General features: G+C 36.7%; 1 protein-coding gene across 1 annotated transcript in view; it reads right to left on the bottom strand.

The window, feature by feature from the left end:
* Positions 1 to 27,016, bottom strand: part of RAB3C (RAB3C, member RAS oncogene family) — a 125,036-nt gene that overhangs the window by 39,666 nt on the left and 58,354 nt on the right. The window contains exon 3 of the mRNA XM_083883988.1: positions 26,563 to 26,681. Coding sequence (XP_083740114.1) covers positions 26,563 to 26,681 — 119 coding nt within the window. The remainder of the gene's footprint in view (positions 1 to 26,562; positions 26,682 to 27,016) is intronic.

Raw genomic sequence — 27,016 nt, forward strand, 5'->3', positions numbered from 1 at the left:
CCAGAGTTATTTAATATCTTATTCAGTGGCATGGACAAAGGGAACGAGTGCACCCTCAGCAGATTTGCAGATGACCCCAAGCTGAGTTGCTGTTGACACACCTGAAGGATGGGATGGCATCCAGACAGACCTTGCCAAGCTGGAGAAGTGGGCCTATGTAGTTTAACAAGATCACACACAAAGTACTGCATCTGGATTGGGACAAGGCCTAGTATCAACATAGGCTGGGGAAGAACAGATCCAGAGCAAACCTGCCCAGAAGGACCTGGGGGTGCTGCAGGGTGAGAGGCTGGACATGACCCAGCCATGGGCACTCAAAGCACAGAGAACCAAAGCAGCAAGGCCAGGGAGGGGATTCTGCCCCTCTGCTCTGCTCTGCTCTGCTCTGCTCTGCTCTGCTCTGCTCTGGTGAGATCCCAGCTGGAGCACTGCATCCAGCTCTGGGGTCCCAGGACAGGAATGGCATGGAATTGCTGGAGCAAATCCAAGGGAGAGCACTAAATTGATGTAGAGGGATGGATCATCTCTGCTATGAGGAAGGATTGAGAGAGATGAGTTTGTACAGCCTGGAAAAGAGATGGCTTCAGGATGTCCTAATTCTGGCCTTCCAACAGCAGAAAGGAGCTTACAAGAAAGATGGAGAGGGACTTTTCACAAGAGCATATAGTGACAGGACACAGGGGAATGGTTTCAAACTGAAAGAAAGAGGGTTTATATAAGATATTAGGAAGAAATTCTTTACTGGAAGGGTGGTGAGGAACCCAGAGAAGTTGTGGATGCTCCATCCCTGCAAATGGATGGCTAGGCTGGATGGAGTTCTAAACACCCTGATCTAGTGGAAGACATTCCTGTCCACAGAGGAGAGTCTGAAATAGATGATCTTGAAGGTTCCTTCCAACCCAAACCATCCTATGAGTCTAAGATTTAGTATGTAGGATCTTTTTGCACTAAAAATTCCATATTGTTTCACAAAACAGCAGATGAAGCCATTCTCAGTCTCTCAGAGAAACAGTTGTTAGATGGGAAATTATATACAGAACAGAGTTGTTATTTGTGTCTCTAAAGACATAAAATTGTCCCTAATTTAGATAGTGCATAATGGGGATTCTGCTGTACCTTAATAAAAGTACTTAGCTCCCTAATTTGTTTTCCAGAATAGACAAAAAGTAGGATATATCCACAGAATAACTACCCTCAGATGCTGGGTGATAGGCAGAAAGGTGGTTTCCATGGAACAAAGCTATGAGTAGCTTTGGGTGGGAAGGGGGAAATATTAAAAAAAAAAAAATCTATATATGTATTAGAAATAAGCAGAAACTCATAGGTACTGATAGCCTGACAAAGTCTAAGTGTTCAATATATTGTACTTGATACTTTATTTAGTCTTTAAAATAAAGACTAATTTTCATGCATAATACAAGATAAGTAACAGAAGAGAAATGCAGGTCAAAACAGCAAAGAGGTTAATGACTGTCCAGGATATTTACAGACATATTTACATCAACAGAGCATAATTCTTTTAAGGCATTAAGGAACTTATTAAAGCGATCGATGTGGTGGTGCTTAAATTCAATTCCAATTGGGTTTTCACTGCTCCAGTTTGGTTTTATAATTTGTGTTTTATAATTTTGTAATTATTACTAATGTTTAAGATGGCCTCTCCTTCCCTCTCCTTCTCCCCTTCTCTCCTTCCCCCCTTCCCCCAGACTTTCCCGCCAAAACCTTGGTTGTCCTGGTAACCCTATCCCATAATAGTTGTTTACCACTTTTCTGTTAAGTGTCAATCTTTAAGTTATATAACTTCCCCACCCCCTCATCATGTATTCCTCCTCCCCAAGTTACTTATTATTGGTTCAAAAGTTGTGCATTCCCTCATTATATGTTGGCAAAAGGTTGTAATTGGTCCCACGCAATCCCACCCCTGAACCCACTCAATAAAAAGCCGTGCCATCTCGAGGCCAGCGTCTCTCCTCGGAGCGCTGCCTTGGGGACCACGCACCCCTTGGTTGCACACCCTGAGAGTCCCGCCTTTCTATTCTGCGCACTATCCGCACCGTGGTCGGGTTTGCCCACGCCTCTGGCAAAGTGGCCCCCTGGATGTAGTGGCGGCAGGGCTGGCCGGAACTGCACCCATTGGAAAGCCGAACCACTGCAGATCTCTAAATTATTAAATTATTAGCTATTTACCTTTGAGCACCCCTAGAGTATGGACCCAAGAATTTAAACACAAGAATGCAGAGAAATCACGTTTTAAAAAAAAATAATAATAATAAAAAATAAATTAAAAAAAAAAAAACAAACCAAAACAAAACACAGACGCTAAAGAATTACATACAAATAATTCCATTTAATGCCTGGAAACATGAAACACCAGAAGAGTGCTTCTGACATTGCTATATCAATAACAAAGACTGTCCAAGCCAGTTTTGTTGCCTTCACTGATAGCCTAAATAACCTGGCAGGTACAGGGAAGTCAAAGTTTGGAGACAAATCAGGAGATTTTAGAGGACAGAAACAAGAAAGAACAAAGGACTAGAGTATTGGGAAAAAAAATAAAGGATCATAATCTTGGATTATAATCTAGATTTTAATCTGAATTTAGAAATTATTGTAGACAAAGTAACAGTAGAGACTACTCTAAAACATTTAAAATAACTCCAACCAGATTAAAAAAAAATATGTAGCCTCACGTGGATATTTTCATCATGAATATCTACAGTTTTCTTACATGGAGCTGTGAGCAATCCTAAATCCTAAACAAAATATGGCAAGGCTAGAATTCAGTACTTTTAACTTCAGCTTCTGAAAGCCTGGACATCCAGTGTAATCCAGGTGCTTTGAGTCATTCCTCAGTCAACGCAAAGGCACACTTCAATCCTCAATCAAAGCAAAGACAGCAGTCCAATCCACTGTATAATCACTATAAACCCTCCCAGGTTCTTATTCCTCTCATCTGATTATCATAGAGACTTGGTGACAGGTTTGGACTAAAACCTAAATTAAGAGAGATTCAAAGTAAAGAGAGATTGCTTCTATTACTCAAAAAACCAGCACATTATATTACTTAATCATCTAAATTTACATAGATCTGAAAGGTCAAAAGCAAATGAACGTTGACTAATATACAACACCTACAGAAAGTAAATAGACTTTTAAGAGTTTGAAGATGCTAGTTATTTTTTTAAAGAAAAAAATAACTTTGGACTAGAAATACAAATAGAGATCAGAAGTGAAAAAAAAAAAAAACCCACAATACAGAAAAACCCCATCCAGTAGTGACCTGAGTACTTATCAACAGAAATGTGTACTGGTAAGCAGCAAAACTTCTCTAAAGGAGGAATTTACTGAACATAAATTGCATTTTTCTTTCCGAGCGAGATAATAAGCAGTTTTTAAAATGACACAATGCGTCCTCTCACCAAAATATGTAAAGCCTATTACATAAGACAGAAAGAGGCCATGGCCATATCGGTATAACAGCTTTAATTAAATAAATTTGCAAAATAAATAATTTAAAATAACTATAAAATGAAAAACATTGGCTTTTGCATTCCCAATGATATAGGCAGTTATGTTTCATGTTGATTGGTAAAAGACATTTTGCAGAAGAGGCAAATAAATGTGATTTTTTATAAAATGAACATGAATTAACTTCACTGCTTCTCCTTGAACTCCACACCTTGCAGTGAAACTCTGGTCTCCCATTAAAGAGGTAAATGCTTCTGAAGGTCACCTCATCAGAGTTACCCTGAGCAATATCAGGTCTTGATGTTTACTTATGGCAGTGGCTTTCTGCTCCTGATTCTGTCAATAGAAAAGCAATCATAACTTCCTCCCTGTTGTGGTTTAGGTTCAGTGCCCTCACTGAGACTCTCCCAAAACGACACACCACTGTCTCTTGCATCCCTTCACCTCCTGCTTTGTGTTGCAGCAGGATGGAGTTGGGAACTGGAGACATAAAAGGCAAAGGTTTTGGGTGAGGTAAGAGCAACTTATTGGAAACAGAAATGAGATAGAAAATGAGCAGGAACAACAATACTAATGACACAAAGTATAAGAAAAGAAACAAATTCCCTGGAAAAAAAAAAACCAACCAATGATAAACAATACTGGCTGGCTACCTCCATGATGTTTTCTTGATCAGAGGAAATCCCTTCTCCCCAGAGGAGACTCCCCCAGCGATGACCTGAGCTGGTACAGAATAAATTCAATGTCTCAGCTATGCCCCTCCTGGCAACTGCAAAAAACCAAAATTACCCTTGTCCTGGCTGGAACCAGGACACTCAAACAGAAGCTTAAGATCAGCCTTGGTGTTACAAACTAAATGCAAGGCTTGGAAGAACAGTGTATTCACTCATGTAGTTGTAGAATTGAATTTAGTGAATTGCCTGTTTCCTTCATTTGAGACACTCTGTCACACAGAGTCTAAGCTTATTTATCTAGGTGATACAATTGGTCACATTTCAGATAACAAATTAAATTTCCAAAAGCTAAACTAAAAATGAGTATCATGCTTCAGAGAAGTGTATTAGCAATAACTGAAGACAGATAGACATTCTTTGATTAATACTAGCATATGATATGATTAATAGATTAGTAGAACAACAATGTTCTGTATCAGTTGTAAGTCCTCCATTAAAAAACAGCTGTGGAGTTGATACCTCTCCTATTGATCAGAGCAGGAGCAGTTTTCATCTTGCAGCAATTTGTTTTACTTTACTCTGTCATCTAATTGGGAAATTCCAAACTGCTTGTGTGGTCAATATGTAAATAAATAAGGCAAAAGAAAAATAAAGTTGAATATACTTCTTCTAAAACAGTGAGAATGTGCTCAGTCAGGTATCATGGTCACAGTTTTTTTTCCAAATAAAATAAGATATTTTTGCAGGAAGTTTTTTAGTCTCTGACACTTTTCCTTTCATCTGTACTTTTCTGTATTCTACTGCCATGTATTTTGTGTTCCAACCCTCTCAAAGACTTACTGTCTCAAAAGAAAACATAATTTTAAGACAAAAAATAATCTTTCTGATCCTTTGCAGAAAATGTTTTAATGTGTGTAGATGCACTTGGAATGTGTAAAAAAACTTGCAAAAATATCTGTCTTTACATGCAGATGTGTGGAGCAACCACCTAACACATGGCAGTTTATGCATTAAATGGTATTACTGAATATCATTTGCCTCTATTGACACATCCTCATTACTCTCCACAGAACAGAGTATCCTTCCTAGTCTGTGTAGAGAGCAGAGAACAAAGGAGACAGTAATGACCTGATGCCCAGGTACCCAGAAATTCATCCAAAATTAATCTGCAATTCCTGTAAAAAGCTGTTTGCTCAAGGGCTGCTTGGCACCACTTACAAAAGCTCTATGAACGTGCTACTGAGACACCTGCATTAACAGTTTAAATATTAACCAACTTCTATTTACTTTTGTTGTCTCCTTCATCACAGTGGAAACAAAGCAGCATGTGGTGTGTGCATACATGTGTGTGTTCAAGTTCAAGCTACACCTCCGGAAATGAAAAGGCATTCAGCTTCACAAAACAGGTAGAAGCACAGCAGAGATTTGTAGAGGATGGCATTGGTTACCTTGGAAACAGGTTTGAATTCTTCCATCAAACAACAAGATGCTCACTGTCGACCTATTTCCAACTGCTGTATGAATTTAAGGTGGAACTATATATGCAAAGTTTATAGAAAAAAGTCTTCCTATCAACACTGAATTTTTATTTGCTGATTAATACATTAGTTTAAGCCTTAGAAGTGAGAAAAATAGTGGAGAACAGAAAAACAAAAGTGAAGAAGAATGGCATCATCCCCTCAACAGGAATTTGTTTCTAATGTATATAACTGTAAAAATATTGTGGTCAATATATTATCTTCTTTCAAATAACTACTTAATTAATATAGGTAAAAAATGTTTATGGAAACAGACACTCCTCATCCCATTACAAAACTTTAAACTAGAGATAGAGTTCCCGAGATAAGTGCAGATGTTTAGCTTTATCTTTTTCTTCCACCCTCTCAGCTCTAAAGGTTTGTTTTATTTTTTGGGGGAACTGACATTTTACACAGTATTTTTTCATGAAGCCCAATACAACTGGCAGTCAGATCTGTGAAGACCTTGAATGCAATGCATTAACAGCAGAAGGGTAACAGTCACTAAATAAATCTTTCTCATAATATTCTATTAAATTTCAGGATAAAGGAAAATGGAAAAAGGATCATTATTGTAGGCTTGATAAACACACAAATACAGATGGAGAGCTTGTGTACAGCATCATGTGTTACTAATTTAGGGAACCTCCCAGATAGTCTGGATGTCTAAATAACACAGTGCAATGCAGCATCACACAGGAACACGACACTGAATCCCAGAAGCAGTCAGATTGCCTGCTTGGTGAGTATATCAATTGTCTGGTCCAAACTATTTTGGGTGCATTTATTCTATATCCCTTGGCATCATGGAAAGCCCAAGCTTTCCAAGCAAGGGAAGGAGCAGAAATAAGGCAAAGCAAAAGAAGTCACCAATTTAAATTTAACTGGACCTTTTGAATGAAGGAAATAATTGCAAACTCCATAAAGTTACTTCATATAATCAGATCTAATGATAACATAATCTTAAGAGTCATTGTTAAGGTCATTGTATATATCATATTTTCTGAAGCCATAAATTTTTCAGTAACTTCCAGGGAGAAGAGATGGATTTGTTTGTGATATGGTATGTTTCTTGCTAGGAAATATATTAAAGGTTGTATTTTTGCACATTCTCTTTAAAAATATCATAAATCTCAGAATTTCCTTCCAAACATTTGCTCTTGAGATTGTGATATTACATGCATTTTTTAAAAAGGGGAATAATTTTGGCTGTCTGAAAACATTTAAAATGCAAAAAAAAGGTAATTCTGAACCTCAGCCTATGTAAACAAAACAAAATGGAGTCCGTTGCAAGCCACACAATCCCTTTTACCAAAAAGTGTTTCCTGTTTTAAGACAGAAAAAAATATTTATCTCATTCTGACATTTCACACCAACCCCTTCCCCCTCCTGCTTTCAGATCCTACTTGGGTAAAAATATTCTTTTGGAGGTATAAAGATTCTCAGACATACTAAATTTATTTTTTTTCAGTTTGGCCACATTAGAACTAGAACTTCCCCAGCCCAGTGATGTATCCAGCTGCTGCTCTAATAGGATGTGCTCCCTATCTATGTACAGGGACCAACCTGTCTTTAAAACACTGGGCACATATCTGGCAGAGCACAGCTTAAGATTATTATTAAAGCATTTATTTCTTTGTCCTTCAGTGTGTACTGTGTTCAGACCAGACAATTATTGACATTCTTACAAAATGGTTTCAAAATCCATCATAAAAATCATTCATATGGAAAAAGTGTCAACAATTAGGCTATAATCTCTTTGCAGTTCATAATGTCCCAAAATTCAATTGTTTGCTTTTCCTTTTATATATTGACATATAAGCACAAGTACTATATTTTAGAGCCCTCATTCTCATACGCTTCTATTACTCTAATTAAATCTGTCTCACTGAAGATTAATGTTTTCTTTCCTAGAACATCTGTCAAGGGTATATGCATTTTATGTAAAAAAGAAATTTTTTTAATGCTTCTGAATCCATTCTTCCTTAGACTTTTCTTCTTTCTTTCTTTCTTTCTTTCTTTCTTTCTTTCTTTCTTTCTTTCTTTCTTTCTTTCTTTCTTTCTTTCTTTCTTTCTTTCTTTTTATTTTTTTTTAATTTTTTTTTTATTTTATTTTACTTTATTTTATTTTTGTTTTCTCATAGCTCAGTATAGATCAGCAGCATCAAAAATCACATTGAAGTGTATCAGGGAAAAATTATACTGCACAGCCTGCATATCAAAAGCAGAGTTACCTTAGCTGAAGAGATTAAACCAATTATTTCTTTAATTCTAGATAGTGAAAAATGGTGTTCCACTGTTAATTTTCCAAGTAATCCCTTAACAGTCACGCATATTTCAAAATAATAATGAAGCACTCTGGATGCATTTCTTGCATCATTCACATCACACTCATTTACAACAGTGAGGTATAGCCAAAAAAAATTGAACAGTACTCATGCTGATCTATAAAAGACCTAAGTCTTAAGCTTGTGGAAGGAATGTGGCCACATCCTTTTGATTACCATGAAAAGTAACATGCTGGATATAGTCCCTCTAGATCCTATAAAACCCAGTATCTCTCTCTTTAATGTGTGTAAACACCAAATGTTTGGATGTGTTTTGCACAATTTACTCTCCAGTGTTGTGCTACTAGCTTATAATATATTTGCTAGCTGTTCACTAAGTTACAGACACAGGATTACATATTGCAGTTAAATAAATGAATATTCACTGCTGCTGCAATGAATTAATACATGAAACAAAGGAATAAATGTCTGGAGAAAGAAACAGGCTCAGCTCCACTGTATTTTATCTTTTCTTTTCCTCTCCACAGTTTTATAGCTGTGGGAGGCATCTATTTTGACTTTTTTGTTTCTCTGAACATTATACATTACATTTTTCTTTATAATTTTTCTGGAATTTGTCTACTTCTTGATTTATTATTAAGCCTCACTCCGTGGAGGTCTAAAGGTCTAGTGGTGGCATCAAGAATCCTGCCAGTCCTGGCCAGTCCTGACACTGCTCTAGCTGAGCAGAAGAACTCTTGTGGCATCTAAGTATGATGGTTTGCTCTGGCTTAAAATTGTCCCTGGTCTGCAGGCTGAGCATCACTGCTCTTTTGCATCACAGTGAGCAGAAGGTGCATAAATGGACAAAATGTGCACTGCTTGTCAGACATCCATGGGGACATGGGGGATTCACAAAGTGGGGAGTGTCTGGAATGAGAACAGTCAGTGCTGCTGCCCTGAAGAAAGCCCACCAGAACAACTTTACTCCTTGATTTTCTTTCATCAAAAGAGTGATTCTTACTATGTTTTTCCTGTCTTTCTTAAGTACAGTTCTCACTATTCTCACTCCTAATGCACATGCCACCCCCCACCCTCATTCTTTAGACATTTAATTTAAGCCTCTTATTTTGCAGTCAGGCTTTTTTATTCTTTATTATACGGCCATCTTCCCAAAAGCCAGAGCCCAACCAATCTCCATCCACCAAACATCCTGGTTTATGTGAATAGAAATTAATCAGAAAAAAACTACAAGAAAATAGTCACCTGATACAATAGCAAAGATCCCATGTGAATTTTTTCATGTCTTTTGCTTCCTCTCACCCCACCCCCATTTCCCCCTGGTTTAGATGCTAAACAAAACCAGAGGTCATTCCCAGTAGACTTCATTTCTTGGGCTCAGAAGCAAATTACATACTTCATGGTAAGGTATGTACACATTCTTTACAGAAATTCTCTCCTTTCATTTCCTTAGTTTCCTGAGGTTTTTTTAATAAATTCAGAATTAAATAAAAAAAAATAAATCATGAAATAGCAATCAAATAAAATGGTAAAAATGCTGATTACATGCTAATTGTTAAATAAGTAATATGCCAACCATTCATATTTTTCAGTCACTCGGTGAAGAAGGATTCGCTGATTCCATCATTGATGGCCTTAGTTATAGTTGAAAAAATAAAAGTAAAAGATATTTAAGAGCTGATTTTAAAGCGTGGAGGACTTCAGCTCTCTCTACACCAGGTTTTTATGTGTACAGAACTGGCCATAACTGAAAAAGAAAAAATAATCAAAGCAGAGCAACCAGTGTAATAAATCAATAGTTTTCAATTAAGTCAACCTCGGAATGTGCAACAATGCCTTCAGCATAAACAAAAGACTCCAAAAACCAATAAAATAAAAAATGAAGGTTATGAAATCTGTATTTAATGATTGACTTAATAATGCTGAAAAGTGAATCTGAACATTTTTGTTATTAAGTTCTTTCCTTCCCAGAATTCTCATGCAGAATGTACTGAATTTTTTCTTCTGATGAAATATTGCCACATAATAAAGCAGTGCCACTTTTCTGCGAGTTTTTAGTTAATAGTAATATAAGTAATCCCTAATAAAAAAACCTTAGATATATCTAAGTATCAAAATAGTTACTTTATCATTCTTTATGGCTTTTCCTGGTAGACTATTTTTTTTTTTTTTGCTAAATTTAAATCAAGATTTTCATCCAAGTCAGTCCAAGTCTAGAAGAGATCGGTGTGGATTCTGCTTGACTATAAAAAAGGTGAATAAGCATAAAAAGTATAGAAACACACTATACATGTATATACATCACAGAATAAGGTAATCATCTGAGTATTCTACTAAACAAGAATCAGACTATGTTTTAGTTCATCTTGACAGGTCTTACAGCTTAAAAAGCTTAATTTTTATTCATTTTCTCCAACGTATTTATTAAATAAATCCATAAACTGGTTTCAACATACTGTGTATTGGTGAAAATGCTGCACACCAGAAGATTTTTGCCTTTATAAAGGCAAAAAACACCTGCAGGAAATAAAGTTGTGACAGGGATCTATGCAATCCGTGGGGTGCTACAATAGCATCTGAATTCAACATGTGGATACAGTGCAACTTTACACTTCAAAACACTACCTCAGTTCTTTCTGAGTAGTCTAGCTGAACTGCAAGAGAAGCTAACAATCTCTGTCTGTGCCCAGGGAATAAGGTAGCTCCATATGAGGAAGCTTTAATCTGGAAGCCATAAAAGCAAACTTAAACATTTCCTCTGTATAGGACAATGGGCTGGAGAAGACACTGTCCAGCTGTCCTCACTTTGCACACCTCGTGGAAATATAAACTGCACTAAGCTACACACCATTGAACACAAGCCTTTGTGTTTATCACCTTTCAGCAACTCATGGAATGAACACTAGTACTTGAAACTGTTCCTTCAGAGTAGTGTGGCTTGCTACTGCCCAGGGAGAAGAGCTGACAATGCTCCCACAGCAGGCAGCTGCCCATACAAGTGGGGATAGAGCTCCTTTTCCAAGCCATTCCTGCACTTCTGGGATAACACAGGTCTCTTTTATTTGGAGCTGAGAGTGCTTTGAAAGTGCCTACTAGCAGTCATTGCTCAGGAAACAATTTTGTGGAGAAAGGACTGTCATTATCAGCTTTTCCTTTGTGGTATGAATATACCAGATCATTATTTAAATACTCTAGTTCGGTCTTTTGTTGCATTGTTTTCCAGATAATTCTTGCAGTTAAAAAAGTAAACTTCAGCAATTTATTATTAAAAGAACAACAGACTGAAATACTAAAAATCTGTGTCAGAATCTTTCCAGCAATATGTGTGTTCACAAGTGGGCTCTGGCAGACTCTAAGTGAAACCAGAACAATTTCAAGACTTGTTTAAATATATTTTACAAATTTACTTCTAATTTATTAAGTAAGTGTTTACAGTTTTCAGTATTCTTCATCCTTTTTACTTCCTCATTTGCCGCTTCCCACAAAGTCTTTCACCAGTTAAGTGAGGAAGGGATAAACCCCATTTTTGGAAGATGCTTCTCAAGAAGATGTTTGACTGAGGTGAAAAACTAACACCAACAAAAGCAGAGGATCTGGAAGATAGCCAGAAAACAGCGAAAAATTATTTTTTAAATTAATGCAGTAGACACTAAGGAGGGAAATCAGCATGGGGGAATGTATTAATAAAATAAAGATCAATAACTGAAATACCAAAAAAATAATAAATAAATAAATACATGGTTCCAGCAACCATTCCCCAGTGATTCTAGTGTGTGAGCCCATCTGCCTCATCCCAGTCACAGTGGGTACTCAGACTGCCTCATTCCACAGGTCTCACTCAACTCCCTCTGATTTATGGCATTTTCTGCTTCCCACAGGTTCCTGCAATATCTCCCACAGTTCTGTGATCCTCATTCCACTGCAAGTACTGTGGCCCTCAGCAAGAGTTTCTGCCCTTCACCTGCTGCAGAACCCGGCTTGAAGAAAGCTTAGAAGGATGCCTGATTGCATTCCAGTTCTTCTCAAAAAACAAAAACTAAACCAAACCAAACCAAACCAAACAAAAAAAACTACAAACAAACAAACAAATAAACAAAACCAAAACACACACACACAAAACCAAAACCAAAACGAACAACAAATAACAAAACAAACAAAAAAACCCAACCAACCAACCAAACCAAACAAAACAAAAAAACAACCACCACCCTTACTCTTCAACATAACTACCACTCAGGACAAATATCTTTGCTTCTCCTTGGCTGACTTAGAGGATCTATTTCATTTTCCAGATGCCTTGTTTAAAAACTTCCTTTCTGTTACTTTGGGATTTTTCCATTTTATCCTAAAAGGAGACAGGACCTCAGACCATTCACTTTCTCTGTCTGCACTTCCTGTTTGCTGAGTAGATCAGCATCACTTTTTGGAACCTTAAAGCAAATCGCAGTTTTGTCACTCTCTTCCACAGTTCCCTTCTTCCTCCTGAGACACTTCAAATAAAGCTGACAGGACAGCTCTTGGAAGCTCTGAATAGATTTCCTTGTATGACTTTATTCAGAAAGAGAGAATAGAACTGGAATTAAAATCAACTCAGCTTTAGCTCAAAGCTTGCAGTTTAGATAGTCTCATAAAAGACTAAACGATATAAGCTTGTAACATATCCCAAACTTCTTGAAAATATGAGTCCTGAGAGTTCTCTCTTTTGGGAAAGCAAATTGAAGACACCTAATTAACTATAAAGTTTAAAACCTTAACTTAAATGTGAAAAAAAAAATTAGGTTTTGGATTTTTAATAGCCCATTGGATTGGAAGACTGGTTTACTATGGTAGACACTATGAAAAGCCTCAGATAAATGCAGATTTTAACAATCTCAGATAAATGCAGATTTTCCCTCTAGACATCATACCCTTGCTTTTGTTTATATATCCAAACTGTGACTGCAGTAACTAACTTAGTAGTTTCCATGGAGACTGGAAAGTCATTTTAAACACCCGTGACTTTCAGAATATAAATCTCTCTTAACCGATATTGTATGTGTTGCTAGAGGCAACATTTCCTAATCATTCTTAGTTACTCTGCTATTTTTTATCTACTCACTCAAATATGCATAGACAACAAAACTCAGAGAAGATTATAAAAACTGAAAAAGCATTTTTATTTTAGATGAACTTCCATTACCGATTTTCCTTGATCTATGAAGGAAACGTCTTTAAATCTACTTGTAATTATAAAATATAACTTCTATACAAAGAATTGAGCATTTGTAGCTCAAAAGTGCAGAAAATATGTAGATTAAAAAGGATGTACCAAATAAGGAGAGAAGCTAAAATGTCAAATTTCAATTTATTCATCTAAAAATATAATACAAAAGTTATATATTATATCTATATAACTTTTTAATAGATGTATATATAAAATAAGTTAAATATTTATTATTTCTCTCAACTTTACTGCAGCTTACATAAACGATTTTAATTTATTTTTTTTTCTTCTTTAATTGCAGGTGTAGGTTTCTTGTAATTGAGTCTTAATGGTGTGTTTCCTGATTCTCTCCAAGCAAGCAAAACCAAAAGGACTGATACTAAATATTACATCAAAGGAAGGTTTGCATTTCTGTCCATTCTGGTTCGTTCATATTTTGTTCTCTCCCTTTCTCCCAGAGGCTGTAACACTCAGCTCTGTTATACTGAAAGGACTAATGCTAAATATTACATCAATGGAAGGTTTGCATTCCCATCTTCTGCCTGGCTCATATTTTGCTCTCTCCCTTTCTCCCAGAGGCTGTAACAGTCAGTTCTGCTACTTCCTTGCTTATAACAAGTAAGCTGTAATGCACAGGCTCCTCTCACTGTCCAGCAAAAGAAACTGCTGGAGTCTTGCTCTTCCTTCAGAATTGTTTTGAAGCAGAATTTACTTCATGCTTTTCCTTTATTTTTGGTTTCTTTAGTACACTTTGCCTCATCTAATGTACAAACATATCTAAGTAAGATTTTAATATGTTCCGTTAATATGGATTTGTTACAGAGTTTTTCCCCTCCAGGAACAATAGGAAAAAACAACCACTCATGACAGATGAGGTGGTGACAGATGTTTTCTTGTTTAGTGCACATCTTCATGCCTTAAGATTTTAGCTTTTATATTTTTCAGATGCTGTACTGCATTAGTGTACAACTCTGAACTCCATATGGAGTGTTAGTAATATCTCTTTCATTTTGGACAGACAGAACAATCCTTGTAAGCCTAAGAACCAAGGACATCCTCTGCCTCAGGCCTTGAAAGTATAAACAGAAGTGTATTGTGGAGGAGGAGAAAGCAAACTGGGGGTATATGACTTCATTACCTGGAGATATAATTGGAGAATTAACCCCTGTTATGCAAATAGACCAAACTTATATGGGTGAAAAACTTGTGACCATTGTCTATCTTGTAGCCCCTTATGGAGGCTTTGTCTGCCCTTAATGTACCTGAAGGCCCTTCATGAAATATATCTGCTTTTAACTTTTTAACTTTGATTTGCCTCTGTCTCTAGGTAAGCCTGTTCCAGACATCATCTAAATGGCCCATTAAAAAACAAACAAACAAACAAACAAAACAAAATTGGGTATATCATGCAGATATAGAAAAACTGAAGATGTCATGCAGTATTATGGTTTTCCAAGGGAACTGTACCATATGAATTGTGTTTTAATTGATGAAACATTTTCTTTTCACTTGCTGAGTACAAAGCACTGTAAATAGAGATGTATCATATGAGTGGGAGAAGGCAAATGAAGATAAAAATCATAGATTTATTCTTCTCCTTGGAGTTCTTCATGATGTGAACTGATAAGTTCACATCATGAAGATGCATGTTTGCTACAAGCGAGGGAAGTGAAGAGCTTAGGAAAGCCTCCCCTGCCCTGAATATTGAACAGGTACAACTTCTCTCATGTTTTCATATGGGAATCAATTTTTAGATTTATTTTTTAAAAAAATCCCAATGGTATCAAGAAAGAAGAAATAATAAAGTCAATGCTGTCCTTGATTTTTATTAAATTTTATCTACTGTGCAGCAGTGTCTGCTTTTCCAAGTTTCCTTGCTGTTTCCCAGAGCTGTGCACAGACCATTGCCTTCTACTTCCCACTCCCCAATTTAAATAAAACCATATCCCCAACTCCAATAAAATTCTAGCTGTCAATCTCTTGCTGAAGCAATAATGATTAAATATTTCAAACAAGTTATCACTGCCACTGCCTGACCCCTTACAATGGTCAGTCCTAAATTGATGAAGCAACACGTGCTGGATCTAATCTCAGGGACAACTGCATAACTTTGCAGGAATAATCTGTATGCAGAACTGAGCACAGCAACATGATATCCAAGTATGGGTGATGAAATCTAATTTATGTATTGGAAACACTGCTATCCCAGACTCTCCCTGGGACATCTCAGCTCAGTCGCAGGTTTCTGTGGTGCTGCATTATTTGCCAAAGGCAGCTGCAACATTTTCAGTGGTCCTCAGTTGCTTGGTGACAAACAACAGAGAAAGATTAAAGCAGAAAGACAGTCCCTCCTCTAGCCCCTATGGGGAGTTTTAACACCAGTTTGTGACCTTGAAGGTGAAGTTTTTATTTCTGTTCTTCAAATATATCACACAATATCTGGATAAATTTAGTGGTTTTAAAGTATGTTTTCTCCTAAAGCATATTTAATAAACATCCAAAATCTTGGCCCAAATAGAAGGCAGGGTTTTTTGTTCTACCTAAAGAGACAGTAATGTCTCTTGTATTATGGAAAATACGAGCAAGGACCAGGTAGAAGAAGAAACTTTAATTTTGAATGGAAAGATTTTTTTCTTTCCTTTTTCCTCATTTTATAATCACTTTATATTCAAAAATCTATCAGATCATAAGTGTTTATTTGTCTTTAATATCACCTCACACTGTCACCTCACACTAAAAGGACAAACAAGTTCTTTTAGGGATCCTTGGCAGAATGATGATGGTACTAAACTGTAATTACAATTAAAGTTGCAAATGATAAAGTTGTAAAATTGTAAATGTAGTTACAATCTTAAAATTACTACAATAAATACAATTTATTTTCTTAACATTTTCTTAATTAAGAATTTTATGATTAGCATAACACAGCACAACAAATGAGATTAGGAAAAAAATAGATTTAAAAACAAGGCTGAAAACATTAATGATTAAGCATTCACCACAAATGCCTTAGCTTAATCGTCAATGCCTTGCAATCTTCTGATGAAAGTCAACCTAAATCACCTACCTTGGATTTGGATATGCTTTGAAAATAATCACTACCAGTGGGTTACATTGCTGCATCACTTTGTAGTTTACGTTTCAGTACAAGAACATTTATGGCACTTTTTGACCAGAGAGGTCAATTTCAAAAAAACTCTTGTTGTACTGCCCCACATATAGACTGTATCTCATATAGCTAATATACTTGCACAACTGCCAAGGCTTGTCACTCAAAATAGGGCATCTTGAAATCATGTGCAGAGGAAAGGAGGGGAGAGGGGAGCAGAGGTGAGAAAGTTCATGAGGGAGAAGGACTCAGGACTTCATACTGTCCACAAAGTTGCACACTGTTTTACTAATGATTCACAGAGTATGGGTTTTTTATAAATTTTGAACAAAAATCATCCAGGTTGCATGAATGAAACCGCAGTCTTAATGTTACTGAGATATCCCAACCCACAGAAGAGATCTGCAGATTGAAACCCAAAAGGAACAGCTTCATCAGCAAATCTCAAGCCTTGAATGTGGTACAGGGATCATGACACTTCTCTGAAGAGATTTAGAATATTAGAGTACTGAGAAAAGCGAATAATCTGCAGCTTCAGATGAGAGTGGAAATTGTTCAGGGACATTACTAAGTCACTGATTGGACTCGTGCTGTTGGTTGGCAGCAGAGTTTTCATTTGGGAATGCTGAGCAACTGTGTAACTCTGTCAACACAGTTACAAGGAGATAAGAGTGTATTAGGTACTGCTGAGCCAATAAAAACTCTTATTGCCACAAGACTGTATGACTTTTATTACTAACAAAAATAAATATTGTGAGTTGATTAGAATATACTAAGGTTTGTTTCTTTTACTATTGGCAATGTGTAACTATAAAATGGACAGATTTGATAAATATTGGACTCAGCCTTTCATATACCTTCTTCAGCATACTGTTCAATTTTACCATCCCTAAGTTTGTTTATCTTTCTGATAAACTCCAGAAACTCACCACTAGCCTGTCAGCTATTTTCCACTTTAACCTTTTGAAAAATAAAAGCATTATCATAGGATAAAAAAAAAAAAAAAAAAAAAAAAAAAAAAAAAAAAAAAAAAAAAAAAAAAAAAAAAACCAAAAAAAAACCACCAGAAAATCTCATTAAGAGTACCTTAGCATAATCTAATTAATGGATAGAAGTTCAGCACAGTAGCATTCAGATACTTATCTGATCATCTTTTATACTTTTATACACTTTTTTACTTTTTTACTTTTATACACCTCAGTGTAACCCTCAGTGATCATGTCTGATCACTGACCAGGTTGTGGTATGGATTGGAAGACACCTCCTTTATTGAATAACAGTTCTCTGAATGGCTGAGTATTTATGTTACCTCATGAACTGCACAATAGATCTCCACTGTGAAATTTCCACTCCAAAAAAGCAAGTTTATGAGGATAGTTAAGCCAGAGCTCTCCTCTTGCCAGATGTAGGTAGGAGTGAGGCATAATTCACTAGTTTGTGACATTTTCCCAGACAGAAGAATCTGGTCATTTCATATCAGACAGACTGCCACATTTCTGTGGGAGGAAAAAGTGTCTTAGGAAAGGAGCGATGCAGCCTTCCTTACCACAGACCAGGTATAACAAGAAGTGAAGAAATCAATCCTCAGAACTTCAGCCCTTATCTGCAGGGGTGGCATCTGTAAAGAAGATGCAGCCACACTCATGATAGAAGATGCAGCCACACTTATGATGTAGCTGCCAGTCTGCAGCTGGTGCTAACAAGGAGGTTGCAATGTGGTGGTGGTAGCTCATGTCTAGTTATGGCCAACAGCTGCCCTAACCAACTAGTATGTCAGCTGATACACACAAATATAGATAAATAAAAAGTTTTTTAAGCCAATTAGGTCCAGTGGAAGTCAAGAGTGATTTAATCCTGAAGCATGTAGTTGAGACAAGCTCCACTGAGGAGCAGCACTCAGCAGTTGGTGACTGAGTAGGATCTGGGTGTTTGATTGCTGTCAGTGGCTTACTGACTTTACTGCCTGAGCTCACATTAGAGGGAACAGAAAGACATAGTACACCCCAAGTTAACTCTGTCAGTATTTATTCCTCTTTCTTATTAGACTTCTCACTGGTAGCATTAGTAAGGTTTGATGCAGGTGAGGACAGCTGAATGGACACCCTGATACAGGGTGGCTGCCCAGAATCTAAGATGTTGCATCTACAGTGAAGGAGGTTCAAGGGAGTGGTGTAAAACCTACAGAAACTCTTAGTCCCAAAACAGAAAGAATGAAAGGAGAAAGTGTGAGTAAGAGCCAATAGGACCAAGGACCACATACAAAAAAATTCTGTTCCACAAATATGTTTCTTTCTATGATTTAAGGACATAAATGTAGGAAAGAATGAAAAATGCCATGAAATCTTAACATCTGTCTTTCCTGATTAACTGTTATAATGCACAAATTGGTTTTGGACAGAAAATCTACAGAAAACATTTTCTCCTGAGGTTTGTACTTCTAAGTCAAAGGTTTACTATTTTCAAGACACAAACCACTTTGATATGGATTTGCAGAAATTCCAATTTGTAACATGCATATTTAAATTCAGGGTTTAGTAGGAAGAAAAATATAAGTATCTTCATTAAAGGAAGTACTTCAGACTAGAGCGACGCTTAATCCTAACATGAAATGTTATCAAGAAAAGCCTTTAGAAAAACAGTTATATGATTCTCCTTTTACGTGGAGAGTTTTTCTGCAGCCATGCATTGGGAATGTCAGAGATAAGAGAGGGTAATACTTATGGCATATACAAAACTTTGAGCCAGCAGTGCCCTGGCAGCCAAGAGGGCCACGTGTGTCCTCGGAGCATCAGGAACAGCACGGCCAGCCAGGCAAGGGAGGGGATTGTCCCCTCTGCCCTTCTTTGGGCTGGGACAGCCTCACCTTCAGGGCAGGGAGCTAAGATACAAGACAGATATCAAGCTATTACAGAACATCCAAAGGTGGGACAAGAGGATGATGAAAGTCTGGAAGTGAAGCCATATGAGGAGCAGCTGAGGTCACTTGGTCTGTTCCACATGGAGAAGACTGGGAGCAACCTCGTCGGGGTCTTCAGCATCTTCATGAGGGGAAGCAGAGGGGCAGACACTGATGTCTCCACCACTTGTCACCAGTAACAAGACCAAGTAAATATCATGAAACTTAGTCAGAGGAAGTGTAGTTTATCAGGAACAGGTTCTTCACACAAAGGGAGGCTAGGCTTTGGAACTGGATCCCTGGGGAAATGGTCACAGCACCAAGTCTGACAGAATTTAACTGTTTGGACAGTCAGGCACAGGGTTTTATTCCTGGAGTGTCCTGCACAGAGCCAGGAGTTGGACTTGATGATCCTAAGGGGTCTCTTCCAGCTCAACATATTCTATTATTATATGACTTTATTAAATACTTTGGATGACACAATGCTTTTTGCTGGTCTATCATGAGTGATCTTCTGAAAATTATAGGACCACAAAAAACCACAAATAATCTATTGGCAAGATTTTCTCTCCTTTCCATACTAAATACATGCTTCATTTCTCTTTTAGGAAAATTCAATTTCAGTATATGTTTCTTCTCAAACATCCAGGGCTATGCCCTGTACTTTAGTTTGAAATGTGGGAATACTATCTTTTTGATATGTTGGGAGAAACATTGTGGAAGACATTGGAGTGGGTCTTAAAACTGGAAAGTATGTAGGCAGTTTCAGCTAGCGCCAATTTAGCATTTGTGAAACAAAGTTTGATGACAGACTCTTGAGTGAAAGATGTCACCTCAGAGAACAGTTTCATGTAGATAATTTCCTACAACAGGAGTTCTATAGCAAACTAAGTAAAAAATGGCTAAGCAAACTGATCTAGAACACAAAGTTTTAAAACATATTTGCTCCCCCAAGAATAGCTTTTTCATCATTTTTTAAATAATACTTTTGAATTAGAAAATTTATTTTTCAGAAAAAATTCCAGTTTGATACTGGTTTTTGTCCTTGTTATAGTACAAGTCAAGATAAAAAGTGAAAAGAATTTTAGAGTTATTTTATGCATAATAAAAGTAAATTTTCAATAGTAAGCATTAAAAAAAGAAAATTGTAAATTTCATGTAATTGCAACTACTAGACTTCAAACTGCAAACTGCATTTTTGTTTCTTATATTTAAGTGTATAAATAACACCACTTTGCTTTCCCCTTACCCATTGTGCAGATGAAAGACTTAGAAAGAAATGAAAGGATAATATCCAACCGTGACAAATTTCACTCTTTTTTTTTTCCACAGCATGTAATTTGCATGTCTTTTGTTTTAAGTAGGAGAATGACATTAAATTATCCACCAGCGTGCAACTCCTTGCTCCTCAGCAGCTCAGAAAGCGATGAATATGTCAAAAGCAAATGAAGAGAATCTATTTAAATATATTTTAATATGAAGCACAAGTTATTTTATATATATGTTAATATATATATGTTATTTATATATATATGTTATTATATTTATATATACGTGTGTGTGTGTGTATAATGCAAAATAAGTGGTATATGTACTTAACACCAGTCTGCTAGATCCGAGTGCTTTTCCAGCTGTGTCTCAGCTGTGTGGCTGTGCTGAGGCTGCTGCCAGCCCCACGGCAGACACTCAGCCTGTGTGTGGGTCACCAGTGGGCACAGTGTCCAGGCAGTGTCCCCAGGGACAGTGATCCCAAGGACACTCGTGACATGCACGGCACGTGTCTGCCCTCTGTGCCCCAGGACCCCGTCAGCTGCTGCATGACAGGCCATGTGCTTTGGCAAAGAGAGGTGGAGGGTAAATTTGCCTAGAGGCACTTTCCAAATTTGTTCCCTGGTATACAGCAGATAAAAGATTTTTCTTAAATGATAGAATCTATATCAAGTCGTAAAAGAAAAGTAGTCATCTGTATTTGAAGCCTGTTTAAAGTATGAATATTAGACTAAAATTCTACATGTGGAAGCAAGAAGGTATAAACATATGCCCTTTAGAAATGTGTGCAGTACTGCTGACATTAACTTAATGGCTTAGTTTGCTTTGAGGACTTCTTACATTTGCCCATAACATGCTAACATACTTTTCCATTTCTTTTTTCTTTTCCATCAATGAACATTAAAAAAATGCTACCATTACAAGACATAATAGAATAGATAAATGCCCAATTTCTAGTGCATTGTAGCTGTAGCTGGCAGCTTTTAGATCAGTTGAAGTGTTAAATGAATGGAAAAAGTTCAAAGAAATGGAAGAATTTTTTCCACTCTGTTGTTGCAGAATGACAACTACTACATATCTAGTAAATCCAGTATCTAAATGCCATGTGAAAGTGAAAACTTTTGTATTTTTCATGCCTTAATTCTCAGTGTTATCTTGAATTGATAGCAGAATAAACTCTTTAAGGTTTTACTTTAAAACCATCTGAAATCATATCCTGAATAATTTAATCAAGGTATGTATATCAGAAGAACACCCAGCCCCCACGCCCCCATATATTTCTAGAAATGCCTAAAGTGGCTAACGAATGGCTAAATATTGCACAGCTCAGGATGTGCTCTGGTGTTATCTTGTGGCATTCCTATAGTCTTTGCCGAGAACCACTTTCCAATAACTACCTCCCATGTGTTATGAGCACAGATAAAGAATGCAAAAGCAGTATTTAATTCTGTTTTAAATTTGAAATTAAATTAGTTTTCACGCTGTTTTGAGTATATTGGTTGGTACTAAATTCTGCAAATAATTTTTGTCTAAATACAGAAGTAAACAGAGTGTAATAAAGTTTTTAAAATCACAAAATTTCTGCTGGGAACTGAGGCTCTGTCACCTCATGAATAATATCTTTTGACAGCTGATTTCTTCTCAAAGATCGTGAGCTTGAGCAGTCTGCAACAGGGGAGAAGGGGACAGTTAAAATGACACCTTAGAAAAAGCAAAGATGAAAAGGAAAGAGAAGTATCTTTTATGGAAGACCCTCTGAATTCTTTAAGAAGATGTGTAACCCTAGTCTTTCCAACAGGAATATTAAAAAAGTCCTTCATATAATTTTTCACAAATGCTGTATTTTTTTAAAGAGTGAGGGTAATCAAAGTGATTCCTAGCATATTTTTCTCCCTGCTCCCATAGACCTCAGCCAAAAATGCAGGGAAAAAAACCCTGATTTTGTACACCTTGACAAGTTTACAAAACATAGATCATCAATAGCTCAAAGCTTCTTAGACTTCCTCAGCCTTATGTGTTTCCTAAGGAAGCATCCCTGAATCTCAGATTTCAACAATGTGAAATTCTCAAATTTTGAATTAGTGCACAAGGGAGCCCTTCACAGCAGTGTCTTCAGCAGTCACCAGGCTGTGATAAAGATATCACTACATTTGTGGTTTGAACGAAGTTCTCAGGTGCAGAGGAGCAACTTAGAGTGAGTGCTAAAAACTATATACCACATGCTGTATCCCAATACATCCTTCACACCTAGAGAAGTTTCACGTTAAGGGTTACAACATGGAACAGAAAACTTCAGCTTTTTAGATCATGTTTTAGATACCTGTTGTTTCTGAGCTAGGTAAGATATTGCATTAGAAACATGCCAAGTATAAGGATATTTCAATTCCTTCCAATTCAATCATTAGAGGTCTAGAAAAGTATTTGTAAAAACAGGTTCAACTTCAACTCCGAGACATTTATTTCCCTGGAACTTCTATAGAACTCAGCATATTGAGTTGGTACCAGCACAAAGCCTTCACCCTCTCCTTTGTACCTTTCATAAGAGACCACTGCCAAAAAGGCCACAACTTATGTGGACTTACACACTAAAATGAAAAGGCTGATAACACCTCCAAGTGAAATGTATAGAGGGAAAAGGCTAACAAATGTAGATGTTACAGGTGGTAGTATAAAACAGGAAATAATGCAAGCACTGTGACATTACAGTTGAACTAAAAAACACTCACTGAGGTGGCACTGAGCAACTCTCAACATCCACCTATTTCCCCTTCAAATTTAATTAAAATGAATTTTTAAAGAAAATAGATCCCACTAGGCCACTTTCTTGAAACATGTGGATGCTGTCTTAAGAATTCAGCTGAATGGGAAGTTTTGGTTAATTTGTTATATCCCTTTTCTACTTTAAAACTCAGGCAAGCAGAAAATGATGCTTCTTTAAATTCTTATTTAAAGGAAATACATCTATTCCCAAAATCCTCATCTTTTAAGGATGGCATGAATAAAACACATCAAGCTATTTCCAGGTGCACATCTTGCAGCATTTGATACATTGCTGAAAGAAAAAGCCTCTTAGTAAAGGCAGTTTCAGATCCTGGGGAGAGTTCCATAGGAATCCTGCTGTGTCAAAGCATGTTTGATTTGCTGTTTTTGCTAGCAGACAGATTCTCAGCACAAATTCACTCTCTCTGAATTCTTGGCTATATATTACATATATATGTGCTAATAGATAAATAAAATTAAGGATAGCAATTTTTTAAATATAAAATGCTAATAGCAACATTAGCTACAGAATTTTTCACAGCTGAATAGATTTATACTGACTTAGATATGACATCTAGATGTACAACTATTATTCATCTATATCTGTAGTTAAAAAGGAGAAATGTCAGTCATATTTTAAGCTACAAAAATATCTTTTAATATAAAAAATCATCCCAACACACATTTTAAACCAAAGTCCTTTATCCAAACCTAAAAGGTACCTGTAGATTCATTGTCCTGACTGTAGTGCAGTTTCTAGAACAAGTCTTGAAGCTGATGTGATGTGATTTGAACTTGGACTTGACCTGTTGTGCATGTATATGAAATGGCACTACTGCTTAGAGAAGCACAATTATCACAGAGAAAAGCACTTTTAGCCCCAGAAGGACTTAAAAGCTCCTGCCCTCTCCTCCCATAACTTTCAGAAAGACACAGATACCTGCACATAGCCATGCCTGCTTTTCTGCAGCACTGGTAATTGCCAGTTTTCTCTAACTTTTCTCACATTCAGAAGCAAGCTGTGCAATTACTATCAAAATTGAAGCCAGGGCTGATCAAAATTAATTATGAGCTGTGAGATGGGAGTAATGAAAGAAAAGAAGAACAGCAGAACAGCAACTGGGCTCATGACATTAAAAATACAAATAACAGGCAAATCTACGTCTCATCCTGACAAGTGAGGCACTCAGCATATCTGTCATCCCTTTCATCATGCAGATGACTTCTCAGTAGCTCTTGACACATAATACTGCAATCCCTTGTTTCCACCAAGTTTCTATAAGAGCTGTCAACTCTTTGTAAAACTTCTAGATAAAAATGATTGAAAAATCATATTTCGTAATGAATCTATTTAAGAACTCCATAGCTTTTAAATATTTTCTTGCTTCATTTTAAGGTGGATTTTTTGTTTTTAATTAGCATGAAGCCTGGTTACTTTTACCAGGAGAGAGAGTGCCAAACATAACAGGTCTAGGAGACTGGAAAACAAACAGGTGGGAAAACTAATAATAAGTACTCATATTTACACTTGTTATAAAAGAAGTCTTTGTGTTAGAGGAAGAGAGATAATACATGGCATGCCATCTGGTTTGCCTGGAGATGAGACAATGAAATTTTGAGATCACAGCTGGTCCTAAACAAAACATTATCAACCCAGTGCTAGAATAGAATCAGCCCATGGACAATGAAAAGCAGAGCAAAGAAGAAAGTGCTTCATGTGGCAGGGCCAGGAAGCAGTGCAATTGGCAGTCACATCTGCAGGTTCATCTAGATTTGTGTACTCCTTTATTCCCTGGTTTTGTTAACCTTTTGCAGCAGCATGTATAAATTAACACTTTCAGCTACATCCTGTTAGGTAGGAGATTCTGTCTCATGGTGTTGAATGAAGCAGTACTCACAAATGTGTAAGAGCAAATACTTACATGATGTTTCCAGCTTGTACAACAAGGGCAAAACATCCCTTTGTCATAACAACTAACAGGGAGCAAAGGTTCCTTCCTCTTGGAGTGTGAAACAGAGACTACATTTAGATATATTCAATTGTCCAATGATAGTTATTCAATCTATACTACCCATGCAAGCTTATACATTCTCTCAGAAATTGAAGGAGTTGTTCATAAGAGCAATTTGGTGTAGAGGCATATAGATAATTTGATGGAGAAAAGATGGGACACAGTCTGGAGTTGTCCCTTTCCCCTGGAGTATGGTGAATGACTACATTCCTGATGCTTACATGAAATGTTAGGCAACCCAAGATCCCATTTCACTGTGGCAAAGTCAAGCTAAGGTTTTCAATTATTTTCAGAGTGATAAATGGCCAATCTCAGACAGACCGAGAAAAACTCCAGGTGTTGAGAGGAAAATGGGTTCTGTGACACCTTCTACCACAGCAACAAGGAGAAGACTATGAAGGAGACAAAATTCCTTTTCTTGGACGGTTTAATGCTGTGTAACAATTCCTGTTAGTAACAGAACATCACAACATCACTATTTTAAGTTTGAAGCATGCTTCTGACCTTATCTTTCCTGAAAGAAGTACATTCTAGAACATATCTTTAAATAAATTTGAAAAAGCCAAAGAAATATACAGAACAAATCACACAAACTGAACAAAGTTCTCTTTCAAACTCAGTTGCCCCATGGGAACTACATGCAAGAGAGCATGCGGAGCACATGTGACAAATTCATCTCACTCAGAAAACTGCTGGAGGCCTCTTGGATAATAAAATAACTCTTAAAGGGGAAAAAGATCAGAGGGAAACTCTGGTTTTCCTTTTATATTAGATTTACTTAAAAAAGCTTTAGATGATCTGGATGCTGACTGACCCATGTGTGACTAAAATATCTCTGCTTTTATGGAGATATCTGGACCTTCACATAACACCAGGTAATACAAATTCCAGCCATTCTAGGGGTTCTGCTATTCTGATGAAGTTTGGTCATTTTAACACTTGGTTCACAAGACTGACAGAACAATATATATCCAGCTATAGATAAAAAATTAAATTAAAAAATGACCCTTAAACACGGTATCTCATTTTTTTTCCATAAAGTACGGCAACACTTTCTGGTATCTTAGCTGTTAGTCTCCACATTAGCACGTTTCTGATTGTAATAGTATGAATAACCTACAAAAACTGAAATTACAGAAAACACAATGGTTACAATTAATTATATGTAAAACATTTTAAAATATTCATTGTGTTTCCTAACTAAAAAAACTCCATCACCATATACTCAGGTATAGGAATGCTTGAGCATTTGATTTGGATTTCATTTTAAGTTTTCCAAAACAATTTACAATCTGTCACAGCAGGTAAGTGATAGCACACATACTCTTTGAGTATATATTTAATATAAATTCCAATTTTTACTTACCAATCCTGCACAGCATTGAAAGAGTCTTCATTTGTGATGTCATACATTAAAATGAAACCCATTGCACCTCGGTAGTAAGCTGTGGTAATTGTTCTGTACCTCTCCTGGCCTGCTGTGTCCTGAAACAATAACAAACAAAATTTTTACATCGTACACAAAATGACTTTTTTTCTTTTTTCTTTTATAGAAAAAAAATCTCTGAAAAGTGTTATTGAACAACTTTGCAATCCTGAAAATAAGTAGAAATAGAAGAACTCTGCATTGGATATCATAATAGGAGGGACATATCAATTCTGTCATGAGGGGAGAATGCAGAGCAGCAGAAAGGCATGGCCCCCATGTCAGCTCTTATATCCTGAGTCATTAGTGATTCATTTCATTCACTCTGAGAGGTGGGTAAGAGCTTTCTCTTTTGCTTCTGCTTTGTACCTTCCCAGTGTGACAAGTAAAATCT

The sequence above is a fragment of the Zosterops lateralis genome (assembly GCF_965231275.1).
Source record: "Zosterops lateralis genome assembly, chromosome: Z".
Taxonomy (NCBI): Eukaryota; Metazoa; Chordata; class Aves; order Passeriformes; family Zosteropidae; genus Zosterops; species Zosterops lateralis.